At 41.8% G+C, this 13,829-nt stretch overlaps 1 protein-coding gene across 1 annotated transcript in view; it reads right to left on the bottom strand.

Moving 5' to 3' along the window:
- Positions 1-13,829, bottom strand: part of HECW1 (HECT, C2 and WW domain containing E3 ubiquitin protein ligase 1) — a 249,198-nt gene that overhangs the window by 129,861 nt on the left and 105,508 nt on the right. Inside the window, exon 4 of the mRNA XM_042473588.1 lies at positions 9,481-9,575. Coding sequence (XP_042329522.1) covers positions 9,481-9,575 — 95 coding nt within the window. The remainder of the gene's footprint in view (positions 1-9,480; positions 9,576-13,829) is intronic.

Raw genomic sequence — 13,829 nt, 5'->3', positions numbered from 1 at the left:
CTGATGGAAGAGCTATGTGTATTTTCCTTTTTAAAAAAGTAGATGCAGTCATATTTATTTAGTTTGGAATACAATGCCCTTCAATAGTGTGCATTGAGCTGGGATGTTGCAACACTACAGGTTCCTATGAGCTGCTTACACCCTTATATTTCCATCATGGTAGCCAAATGCATATCAGGGAGTGGGGGGTTAAATCAGAAATTTCACATGAGGAATTTAGTGTGAAGTAGCACCACACCACGTGTGAAGTAGCTCCACTTCTTTACCTCATGCCTCATTTCTTGAGAAAGAAAGAAATGTTGCAAGCTTAAAACATAAAGAAATCATGAAACAACATCTAATTTTACTGGAAAAGCCAAGTACATAAAGGAGATACTTATCTTCTTTCTCTATATTATAATAGTGGATTTGGAGTTCCTTGAAATGTACACCCATGCGAAGGAAAGATATGAGTAAGACAATGTGCAGCAACTCAACAGTGCCTTAGACCAGTGGTCTCCAAAGTGGGTGGTAGTGCCCCCTGGGGGCATAGGAAAGCTCCAGGGGGGCATTTAGGGAAAAAAGAGCAGCAAGAGGGCACTGAGAGAAAAAAAGGGGGAGGCAGGGGACTGTAGGGAAGTAGGTTGCCATTGCTGCTGAAAAACTGTAAAAGTCACGGATTGAAGTCTTTGAAAAGCAGCAGGTCTATAATTCCTGAAGGCAGGAGTGAAAACATGGGGGAAAACCCATACAGATCCCACTCTTGAGGCTCTGGGTGGTACTGTGCAGGTGTGTGAGAGCCAGAGTGCAGAGGTGGGGAGGGAAAGGAGGCAAGCAGACACTTGGAGCCGTCAGGAGGCTTTTTTATTTGGTGATATGGTGGAACTTGTTGCTTGCTTGGGACTGGAGCTGCCTTTCCCTCCAACTCCATCCCCACATAGAAATGTTTGTGCATGTTTTTGAAAACGAGGGAGGACCCTTTCTTAAGATCCAGAACCTCTCTTGCCTCTTAGTTGCATGCTAATGGGTTGACGCTCCCCTTTCCTCCATTTCCCTCCCCCATAGAAATGTTTGTGTGTGTTTGAAAAAAAAAGGGGGGGGGACATGTGGGCTCTGGCAGATAAACAGTGAAGTCCAGGAAATAACATTTGCAAATAGGTCCATTAGCAAAACAGTGTGAAACCTTCTTTCTTTTTCTCTTCTTTGTGAAAATACCTGTCCCCTCCTGCCATGACCAGCAACGAGGAGGAGGACAACGAGGAGGAACCTGAGAGAGTGCTAGACACCAACCCTGCCTTGCCAGGTCATAGTTCTGTCCTACCAGATCCTGGGGCTGTTGAGTCTCCTTCAGGGGACACTGTGAATCAGCAGCCTAGCCTTGTTTCAGCAGAGGTGCCAGGCTTGGGAGATGTAGAGCAACAGCCAGGCATTGAAGTTCCCAACTTCAGCCAAAGGAGGGCAGAAAGGGAACACCTGTGAAGGTTGAGAAGGATAGCTGAGAAGCGTGCATTAATCACTCAACAGCTGCGAGAAGGGAGCGGCTCTGTGATTTAAGACAGATGTGAGATGCTGACTCCTTTCATCAGAGATTATTGTGCTTTCCATTTAGTGAACGCTGCTGGCTCTGGCTTTCCTGGACTTTTGGCTCTCTAGACTGTTGACTGCTCTTGCACCTACGACCTTGGAACGGACTCGGCAACTAAACCCTCTGGCATCCTCGACCTGGGACTGAACTGGTATTTATGACTTCTGAAATCCTGAATCTGGACTGGTTCGTGGCTCATCCTATTCGGACAGAGGACAAGGCTGGTGTTTATAAGCTGTCTGCTGGCTGCCCAGCCTTGTTTCCTTTGCTGAGCCACTCTTATCAGCATGTGTGTGTGGTGGCAGTATTCCCGGACACCACCTTTGGCAGATAATATTGAACTTCTTAAGTAGTCTCTGTATTGTTGCATCTGAAAAAACTTTCAAATGCTGCTTAAAACACATCAAATTTACTCCCTTAAAAAAACTTTGACTTTTGTTGGTGTCAAAGACCTCAAAAAGTTAAATCTCAGACCTTTGTTCCTTCTTGTTTAGGATCCCCCTGTTGTGTCTAAAATGAAATATCCTGAAATCTAGAAAGCATATCCAGGAGTAGTTGTGTTGGCCACACTGCAAACAATAACATCCAAAATCCACAAAACAGTGATACCTTTCTTCTGTTTGATTTTTAACACCTTTGTCCAATGAAGAAGCCATGTGAGCTTCAAAAGCTTGCTTTATTTATTTTGTGCATTTTGGTGGACCAATAAATGTATCACTGTTTTGTGGCTTTTGGATGTTATTGTGCTTTGCTGTATGGCCAGCATGGCAACCCTAGTCCCATGAAAGTTCTGTGAATGAAAAGTGGCTGGAAAACTGTTCTCTATCCAATGACGGATTATTGTGATGTCACACGATGTCGTCTGATAATCTTCACGCAATTGCACGAGACTGATGGGAATATCCCACTATGCTCTTGCCACTTGTGCCTGTGTGAAAATCTCCTTGGGCTCACTAGCAGCAATTGTTGTTGCTGTTGTGTGCCTTCAAGTTGTTGACTCATGGTGAACCTAAGAAGAATCTAATGTGAGGTTTTCTTGAAAAGGTTTCTTCAGAGGGGGTTTGCCATTGCTTTCTGCCGTGACTAGGACAGTGTAGCCTGCCCAGGTCACCCAGTGGGGTTGCATGGCAAGCAGGATTTCATATACTTCATGTGCAAAACTACCCCAAAGCAGCCACTTCCCTTGCTTAGGAAACTTTCTCTTTTCTCTGACCCTGTCCAGTAGAACAGTTGGCATAATATCAAGAAATAAGAGGGGGGAGGGCATGCGCTAGGGTTGTCACCCAAGAGGAAAGGGGGCAGCAGCTTGAAAAAGTTTGGGGACCACTGCATTAGACATTACAGTAATTCCACATTGCAGTTATAGACCATACTTAATTTTTGCACACTGCCAGTTTCAAAAGTGAGAGGCAAATAGGTTTTCATTCAAACTCTTTCCTCAAAACAAACCAACAATGACTTATGGAGAAACTGGAGGATACCTGGCCTACCTGGCTGCACATACATGCGATTGTGAATGAGATGGTGGAAGGGAGGGTTGTCCCCTGCCCAGGACAGAACAAGAGGAGCAACAGGACCCAACAGAAGGAAGCAGATGAGAGGAGGAAAGGGAAAGTGGCTGGAAGAGATTAGAGGGAAAAGGGGAGCTAGGTGAGAAGGAGAGGAATTAAAGAGTGAGGGAGAGGTGGGAGAGGCAAACTCGAGGTGGAGAGGTGTTGTACAGAGGACGGAGGACGTGGCCGTGATGAGGGAAAGCACTCTACACTAAGGTAGAGCGGGAAGGATTGTCTGCCTGCTTGCAGAGGCGTGGGGTCAGACCTAGACAGGGAAGCTGGAACCTGGGGTGCTTTCAAGATCCAGTAGAAGACAGATTTCTAAAGGCTTCACCTAAGGCTTCCTCAGTGGTAGATCCAATGTTCCTGAGGGTTGATAGAGGATAAATCCCACCATAGTGGAATATTAGGGGAAGATGCTGGTAGCCCTTGGAAAAGAAGACACTTTAAAGTCTCACACCCAAAGGGTGTCAATCACTGTTTTGAGTTCTTGTAAGATGCTGTGAAGAAACAGTTAATTCCCCAGAATGGAAACCGGACTTCGTGGTGGTGACACACAGGGCGGTGCCAGAGCCACACCCACACTGGTGGAGAATGCGGACACGAGGCCCATTGGGGGACCCACAGGGCCCCCCCTCCCAGAGGCTTGGCTAGTGTGACTGGCCAAGCAGCAGCAATATTTGGTGCAATAAGTGTCCACTCACCAAATGCAATTAATGGACCAAATGTTTTTCTGGCTCAACAAGCCTCCCAGCATCACTGATTGGACAGTTGGCTGAAGTTATACGATCCCCTTGAGCTAGCACTAATGAAGGGGGAGATGTGTTTTCAACTGGCCCATCTACTATTCGTATGTTAAAGATGGGGCCTAATGATGACCCAGAGGCTTTTAAAATATATTTGAAAGGATGGCTACAGCTGCTCCCTGGCCAGAGGCCCAACGGGTACTGATATTAGCTCTCTGCTTTACAGGGCCTGCCCAAGAAGTGTTGGACACAATGTTACCGGAAGATGCTTGCAACTACAGCAAGGTAAAAGCCTGCATTCTTAATATATTAAACATCTTGGAGGACACATATAGGCGTAGACTAAGAGAGATAAAGTGGAGCCCAGGAACACACCCACGTACTTTAGGGCAGAAGGTGAGGGCTAATAGCCTGAATTGGCTTAAACCACTGTACACTTGGCTGGGGAAGTGACAGACATGATTATAGTGGAACAATATATCAGTGCCATACCCCTGTCAGTTCGTAGCTGGGTTAGGTGCCATGTGCCTCCAGCAGCGATTGCACTAGGACCACAGTGACTTTGGATGATTTCCAAAGTGAGCTGCTGCCACAGTCCCAACCTGGCCACTGCCAGGAAGCAGATTTTTTCTGCTCGTTTTTGATCGATTCCAAAGGACCAGTTCGTGGCATCGGAGCAGCTTCTGGCTGCTTTGGGGAGTGGGGTGTTGTTTGAACGCCATGCCCACAAAGCTCCTTCTTTTGGCTGGTGTGTTTTGGACCTTAGTGTCAAAGGTGCTACAAGAGACTTTGGAATACTGATCTTATGCACAGTGAAATAGGTCTTATGATCACACAGAATCATAGAATCATAAAGTTGGAAGAGACCTCAGGGGCCAACCAGCCTAACCCCCTGCCATGCAGAAACTCACAATCATAGCATCCCCAACAGAAAGGAATCTTGCTTCTAGATTCATTTGTATTATGGATTTGATATAGTTATTGAGTACTTTATTTTGTTTCATTTTTTATATTGCATTTCATTGTTTCAGTTTATTTTTTTTCTCTCCCTCCTGAGGAGGAGGGGAATATATAACCAGCCTCTGTGGGTGCATGTCATCACTGTAAGAGCTATTTCACATACGACAGAGTTCCAGAGAGACATGTTGCATGACATAATTAGCACAGAACCCACATCTGGGAAGTGTTCTGAGCACAGTGGAAAGAAACAGCACTTGTGTATTCTTCACAAACTGGGAATGACAGGTGAACTACTTCTGGTACTGAAATGAATATTATATAGTTATGAAAACTAATAGCTACTGAGAGCTCTATCTCCCATGAACATATCCAGTTCCTTATGAAAGTTTTATAAGTTTGGTAGCAGATTCCATAGTTTCTGTGTTATATGAAGACGTTCTTCCTTTTATCATTCCTGAATTTCCCACCATCCAGTTTCACTGGATGGCCCAGGTATTAGTTTTCTAATAGGGGGAAAACTCCACATCCATTTTTGCCACACCATGCATAACGTTATATTCTTCTGTGGTACCACTCTTTACTTTACTTTTTGATAAGCTAAAACACTGCAAATATTGTCATCTTTTCTTATAGAAGTGTTGTTCTTGATAATTTGGAAAGCACATATATACTCAAAGATAGGTCACAAGTTGCCCACCCCAATATAGACTATAGAATTGCGTGTCTGAAAACATTTCCCCTTCCCAATAGTACTATAATTTTAAAGAAAAATCATCTCTATCTTCTCTACCATATTTCACAATCACTGAAACCATTTTTGCATGTGCTATAATCATGGGAGTGATAGAGCCCAGATGTTCACTTCTGAATGTCTGGATTCCATATAAGATAAGTTTTACCTATTTATTTCTGCCTTCATAACCTGCCTTTCACCCTAGCAGAAGCTCTTAAGATAGCTCACAAAATGAAGCTATAATTAAGGGTCCAACCAACTAAGGGGCGGAACAGATGGACAGGAAGGAGAGGCCAGAGGATGCTTCTGCCTGGAGCTCCGCGGGGCCACAGCAGCCACATGCCATGGTCCTGATGCTGGCTCCTGCTGTGGTTCCAAATGGACTGCAGCGAGGAATAAAAAAGATCCTCTCCTTTTTGGGGCCAGGTTTGGGCTGCCTCAAGCGGCTCGGAAGCAACCCTAGTGCAGTTTCTGTGGGGGTTGGGGGGAGTGCATGATCTAAACACCACACCCCCAAACCACACAGAAGCTGGCTTTTTATGTCCATCTGTTTTGGGCCAAATCTAAGAGGCACAAAAAAAGAGAGCGAAAGATGCAAAATGAAACAGATTGGTTTATCTGAAACTCACAAAAAAGTCACAGATAGTTTCCCCTTTTAAAAATTCAGATATTATACCTGTACAATCTTCCATCTGTAGATGAAACCGCTTCCCCCGTGTCTTAGTTTAAATGATGAAACAAAAAAAAAAGCTATGGTAAGGGGGGGAATCAAACTGTAGCTAGCTTTCTGGACTTAAAAAATGGCAGCTGAGTCATGAGGTCAGTCCACTGCACCCTTGAAAAGGAATGTCTATTTAGAAAAAGTGTAAGACTTCTGAAGCTGGAGTGGAGGGCAGGAAAGAAAAGAACATTCACTATTTCTTTCCCTCTTCCATTTTAATCCAAAGAGTAAGTTCATCTGCTTATAAATCCTTTAAAAAACATTTGACAATCAAATGTTTCTCCTATATGCTTATAATTTAGTCGGTCATTAATCATACTTTAATGTTTTTAAAAAACACTGCTTATAGTAGCCATATTAATATTTGTTGCTCTTTTGCAATTGACTGGCGCCATCTAAACAGGGAAGGCTCTTTTTTTTCCTCCCTGATGCCTGTAATGAGCTCAGAAAGGGCCAATGAAGCATAGAAGGTTACAATTGTATTTTGCAGCTGCTTGTCTTTGTATAATTTGTTAGATTACAGTGTTATTATGTATGGGCTATTAGTGCTTCTATTATATGGTCATAACTGGAGACATGATCTGAGCAGTACAACAGCAGAAGATATCATGTGAGCCTTAAAACCATTAACTAACAAACAGCCTTGGTAATGATCTTCTTTATGCTTTTAGAGAACCCACTCCAGTTTCTTTATTGTATCATGTGCTTTGTATATTTTACTCCAGGGTCACAATAATTTCTTGAATTATGCCCCACTGAGGATGAGCCAATGTGTGCTGGTCCATACTGACCATCTGCTCCCACATCTAGCAGAAAAAAGCTGGACAAGCCATGGACCTGAGAACCCAAGCAGATGCCAGTTTTCTGATTTATCTTTCCCCTGACATGACAGAGAAATAATCCAAGCTTTGATTCATCATTTATTCTCTGGGATGGAAAGCAGACAGACAGACCACTCGCTGCCAGGGTTGCACATCACAACAAAGTAAAGGTCCACATGTTCAGTCCTCTTTGCTGCAAGTGGATATGATCAGCCAGTATCAACCAATAAGCTAATTGTCCACGTCTGGACTTAAACTGCCCTTAACTCTCAAGATGGTGTAAATAAGTACCTTACCTTCAGGCATTTGATGTGATGCAGGTGACTAATTTTAAAATATTATCTATAGGTCAATTGATTATTTCCTGAAAACAGTTCTTCAGAAAATGTGTTTTATTGTTTTAATGTTTGAATATTTTCTGTCAGATGCCAAACATCTTTTTAAGAAGAAAAAAAGTATCTCCAAGCAGAGTTTGAAATGTTAGATTTGAAAATTAATTTGAAAATATTACATGTTAGAAATTTAATAAATAAAACACTAATAATTGGAATAATTTAATTCTGTAAGTTATTGTCCATTAGCTCATCAATTAAAACATTAGTTATTGATCAGGTAATGGGATTTACAGGGAATGGCATGGAGATTAACACTGTTGACATTTAGGAAGCACATTCCATTAATGGCTTTTTCAAAAGATCTCTTTTTATATTTTTAAAGTTCTCTTCCTCCAGTCTGGAATTTTCCCACACAGAAATCACAAAACACATCATCATCATCATCATCATCATCATCATCATCATCATCATCATCATCATTCCCCCACTCCTCAAGCTTCGAGTTGGGGTACAGCACATTAAAACATAATTAAAAATACATAAATGCACAGTTAAAATACAATAGTATAAAATCATTAAAATACATGCCTAGGAGTTCATATACAGATGAAAAAGCCATGATTTAAAATGGACTGGATAGACCTGACAGAAAAGATGTGTCTTTAATGTTATATTAATTGCATTCAGCGTTTTCAGCTGTCACATCTCTTCCAGCAGGTCATTCTACAGTCTGGGGTCAGCAGATGGAAAAGTCCTCTGGGAAACCGTTGCCAGTCTAGTCCTTGCTGGTTGGAGCAAACATTTCCCAGAGAGCTTGGGTATACAGAGTGGATTGTACAGGAGAAGGTGATTCTGTAGGTAAAATGGACCCAAACCATTTCAAACTGTACCAGTGAGGAGGAGAAATGGGAGGTGTCTCAAGAAACTAGGATGGATCACTAAAAAAGTTTCAACTGAGCTAAGTTTTAAATGGGAGATGTATAAGCAATGGAAATGGGGGGAAATCACAAAAGAGAAATTCAAAAAAGAGCTAGCATGTGTAGGGGTAAAGTAAGAAAAGCTTTAGAATGAGCTCAGGCTTGCTAGAGAGGTTAAGAACAATAGGGCTTTTTCAGGTATGTCAGTAGAAAAAGAAAGAAGGAAATGATAGGGCTAGTGCGTGGAGAAGATGGAGAAATGCTAACAGGGGACAGAGAAAAGGCAGAACTACTCAACATCTTTTTAGCCTCAATCTTCTCACAAAATGAAAAGGAGGGCAATTCTAGGCCTCAGTCTCCTCACAAAAGGGCACCAGAAATTCTGGGCACCACAATTCAAAAATGATGTTGACATGCTGGAGATTATCCAAAGGAGGATGACCAAAATTGAGGATGGAGCAAACCTGTTTTCTGCTGCTCCAGAGAATAGGACCTGGAACAATGGATGTAAACTACAGGAAAAGAGAATTCCACCTAAACATTAGGGGGAACTTCCTGTCAGTAAGAGCTATTCAACAGTGGAACACACTCCCTTGTAGCGTGGTGGTGTCTCTTTCTTTGGAGGTCTTCAAACTGAGGCTGGATGGCCATCGGTCAGGGCTGCTTTGATTGGCAGGAATTTGGAATGGATGGCACTTGTGGTCTCTTCTAACTCTATGATTCTATGAAATATTGTTACTTTATAAAGTTCCAAATAATAACTGTAGCTCTGAACTCTAGAGCAAAATCTGTGGGATGGGATAAACTTGCACACAATAATGTGATATAAACAGTCTTGGGACAGATCATACAGAAAAGAACATAGGGTAACAGCACAAAAGATAAAGATGAAAGCTATAAATATCCTTAACCAGGCATGGGGAAACCTTAGGACTACAAATGTTTTGGATTAGAACTCCCATTCACCCAACCAGAAGGGCCAATGATAAGCATATATGGGAAGTGTAGTCCAAAAATCTCATACGCCAAAGGATCTCCACCCCATCCTATACTTAGAACTAAAATGAATGAGCAAAAGAAAGCATAAAATTGTGGGATGAGTGTAGTAAAGAAGGAAGCATAAAACTTACAGGAGCTGCATTATTCTTCACTGTCACACTGGGGGTGGTAGCGCGCAGTGCCCCGCTCACTCCGTGGTAGTATTTGAAGCAGATCTTTGTTTCAGCTAAAAGAAAGAATGATCTTGCATTAACAACACGTAACAGAAGAAAATTTCATACTAAATTCTGAAATGATTGTGCACATGAGTTCTGAGAAGATCTTGCTGTACACAAGAGATTTTTTAAGAAATTGGGCTTCAGGTTGAATACATTTATTGTAATTAAAATCCACTTAAATTATTGTGGTTTTAGTTAATGAATTAGCTTGTCCCATTATATCAACAGCACTTGAGCATGACTTATCTAGATTGTAGCATTTACAATTGCCACCTATTCTTATTAATATTTCAGATTTAAAGTTCTTTATTGAACACTGGCCACATGACCACAAGTTGTCTTTGACTATGTTGGCCCCCTTGGCTTAGTAATGGACATGAGCACCACAGTCAGACACAGTACTTTCAATCTTGACATAAGGGAAACCTTTACCTTTACTGAATCTCAATCAATAACATTCCATGAACAACTTTTCAACTCTAACACCACCATATTCTTCTTCCCTTTACTACTAAAGTTTTGATTTGTGTTTAGCTGTAGCTGAAAGCCTAAACAGATGAAAATCTCAGTAGCAAAGGGATGATAAATAGTGAACTGATACAACTTTTAATTCGGTGGACTCAAACATATAGGGCAAAAGGAGTGGCCAGAGGCTGCTCCCACCCCAATCAGCATGGGACTATGTCAACTGCATGTGCCTGGGCCTGATCCGGGGCACCACCCTGGTCCCAAATGGGACGTCAGCAAAGAGGGGACTTTGTCTGCTGCTTTTGTGGCTGGTTTTTCCTAGCTGGGCGCACTCCCCACTTGGCTCCTGGCTAATCTAGAGGCGTGCATCATCTAAAAACCATGCTCCCAGAGCAGCCAGACACCGCACTTCACTGCCTGTCTGTTTCAGGCCTGTGTTAAAATGTGAGGTCCTGTGCCTGATACTTTATTGACTGGTATTCCACATATTTTTGCAAATTGGAAGTGAAATATGATTAGATTTAGAAAAGAGTCTTCAGAAGAGAACAGATGTGCCACATTGTTGCTGAATCTTCATCATTAAAACACCATGCTCTGCTAATGCTGCCTAATTTCAGATTTTGCGCTGAAAACAGTACATTTTATTTATTTATTTTCAAAGATTTATATCTTGCCTTCTTCTAACAATGGGATTCAAGGCAGGTTACAATAATTTAAAAAGACAGAAGTACAAAAGTTAAAACATAATTAAACGTTATTAATATTAAAAGGTAAGTTAAAAACACATGCCATATATATTTGTCCATAAGTCGACTTCATATATAAGTCGGGGGAAAGTTTTGGGGCCAAAATTATGGATTTTGCCATGACCTGTGTGCAAGGACGTAGCCATGATTTTGGAAAGGGGGGGGGGAGGTCCAGACTAAGTGCCACCATTATAATGGGGCTTGGATGCAGCAGCGCGGCAGCACGTACCGTTCATTGTATCTAACAGAAGGGGGGTCCGGACCCCACAGACCCCCCCCAGCTACATCCTTGACCTGTGGATAGGTTGAGGGTAAAACTTGGAGGCTCCTTCAGTGTGTGTTCAGCAAGAGGGACTCTCATTGAGGATTTTTGCTTCAACATTTCAGCTTTCATTTCAGCGTTCACTCCCCAGACAGCAAGGCGTGCAGATGGGAGAGGGACTCTTAAATAAACATCAATATTAATCAGTCACCCAGGACTCTTTCTGCTTGGCTCAAGAGAGAAACAAACTGCATAGGGAAATCTGAAACAGCTATCATATTACTATAGTGACCAACAAATAAGTCGACCTGGGATTTTGAGGGTCAATTTTTGGGCATACATTTTTAGATTTATAGATGAGTAGAAGGACTAGAACAGCTTTTGTCAAAAAAAGAAGTCACCTTTGTAACTGCTGGAAAGTTCCTTTAATTGCTAATGTATGGCAAAATATTAGTAGAGAAATTAAGCATGTAAAAAGTAATTTGCTAGTTTTTTTTATGAAACTGCTAACATTTCTCACCATTGGCAGTTTGACAGTTCACTTGGGCCACAGATGCCATCTCAGCCCCAATTTTTGCTCCTACTATTTTTGTTGTTTTGCATTATTCATTTTATTTTATATTTATTTATTTGTCACTGTTAGCCAATTTGGTGGGTTTTTTTTTTTAGCTAAAATGATATCCAGCTAATAAATATAAAGATGAAATAAAAAATGAGTACATTTCGTCCTACTAGGCTTGATCCCAAGTAGTATATCTTCTCATCAAAGTAATATTAATCTGCATTGCACTTTCATTTTTGTGCATAAAGTGTTCTTTGATTCAGAAACAAAGATCCATATTGATTAAACAGCGACATTTAGATTTCTCCCTAATTGTGGTTAAGATTTTAATCTTAATTTCACTCCATTATTTTAGTAGCAAAAGGGCTTCATGAAGTTTGCCATGCTAGCTTGTCTTGCTTGAACCATGGACAATAATACTAGGCTTAGTTAATGCATCTGAATGCCTGTGGCAAACAGGGTTACAAATAAAATTCACACCTTTTCTCATCCTTGTTGAGAAAGGGTACCTTAACTTATTGGGGTAACCTGTTAAAAATGTTCATCACAATGACATTATGTATTTATTTTATATCCTATCTAGCAGAAAGAAAACTTTTGAAATAGTTGGGTCCACGTTTGTCTGCCAACTGCTCTCATCCCTTGTTCTTTCCTTGCGGGTCAAAGAGTGAAGAAGAGGGTTGCTGTCATGGAGGGCCAGATGTGGCAGCTCCAGTACAGGATCCAGGCCCATTTGGAGCAATTTCCACCCCCCCCCAGTCCTGAGCCCCCACCTATACTTATCCCCTCCTCTCCCTATACCCCCCATCCCTCACTTCCCCAAGACACAACTGTAAAGTGTTGTTAATAAATCTTTTTCATTTGTTTCAGAAATTACATGTTTGCTGTTCATGTGCCACCGAGAGGTGTGTGGCAGGTCAAAGTAGCACATGAAGCCAGGGATGGTTCTGGGTGATTAGGACCTTGGTATGGCTGGGGTGGTCAGTGAAGGGCTGGCGTGTGCGGGGGGAGGGGTGTTGGCAGGAACAGTGGTGGTGGCTTTGGCTGGTGACAGCCATGTCACTGGGAATAAGTGTTGGGTCACTTGCCTCCTCTGGGTCGGGTATGCCATTGGGTATCTCATCCTCATATGGAGAAGGGGAAAGGGAGCTCTGCCATGTCCAGTCTGCTCAAGTTGCTGATGGATTCCTCAGGGTGGGTGGGTGGGGGGTGGTCCTGGGTGCCCACCTCTATAGTGGTTCCCTCTTCCTGAAGTCTTTTGAACACTGTGCCCCCACAGTGGCCAGAAGCTGCTTTATTTGGCCTATGTGTTTCAGGCCTGTAATATATCCTCAAAGCCCAGGCCCCAAAATTGATTCTAGGTTTGGCCAATCCAGAGAATTCATATTATTAGCAAGGCAAAGACAATAGTCTATCCTCTTCTGTTTGACGCTCCACAGTGACTCATGAGGTTTGTTCTTAACCTCAAACCATGACATTCCTGGTACAAACTAAGAAATTCCTAGAGACTGTTCTTGTCCATTACTGAATTCTTTTTATATAAATCTGCATCTATATATTTTTTCTTTCCTCAGAAAGATTTCAGTAGATCAAGTAACCACCAAGGGCATCATCTCCTTTCCATTTGTGCTGATAGAAGTTGTATAGCCAATCAATTCACCTCCCTGGAGATGATGTAATGTCAAAATACTTGTGTGTGTATCAAATATCATACTAACTTGACAAATTTCTGAAATATCAAAGTCAGCATGGATGAGTTTCAGTTTGCAGTTACATCAGTTCATTTTACATTCTGTAAAGAATGTGATATTGTAGCAAAAATACATATTAAAAATGATCCAGTAAAAATGTGGAAGTGCATGGGGTGGGGACTTTAATACTGGTTTCCCTAGATTGCTTTAATTTGATGGTTCAGCAGTAAGCCAGTTACATCAAACAATAGACTCAGTTACCACATTAGTGGAGTGTAAAGTCCTTATGCATTTTGTGAACATTCATCCCATGAACCTCATCTTCCTCTCTGTTCCCTTCTTTTGTCTGCCCTATTCTCAACATTTAAATAATAAGGTAGGGTTTTCATTTCTTTTTCTTTCTTTTTTCTCTTTTTGTTACAATGTAAAATGCATTCTCCTTCAATGGTGGTATAATTTGTTTATAATCCACTTTTCAGAGAGCCAGTGTGGCATAGTAGTTTCAGTGCTGGACTACAACTCTGGAAAGCAGA

This window comes from Sceloporus undulatus, chromosome 6, assembly GCF_019175285.1.
Source record: "Sceloporus undulatus isolate JIND9_A2432 ecotype Alabama chromosome 6, SceUnd_v1.1, whole genome shotgun sequence".
Taxonomy (NCBI): Eukaryota; Metazoa; Chordata; class Lepidosauria; order Squamata; family Phrynosomatidae; genus Sceloporus; species Sceloporus undulatus.
This window is presented reverse-complemented; position numbering and strand designations above follow the sequence as displayed.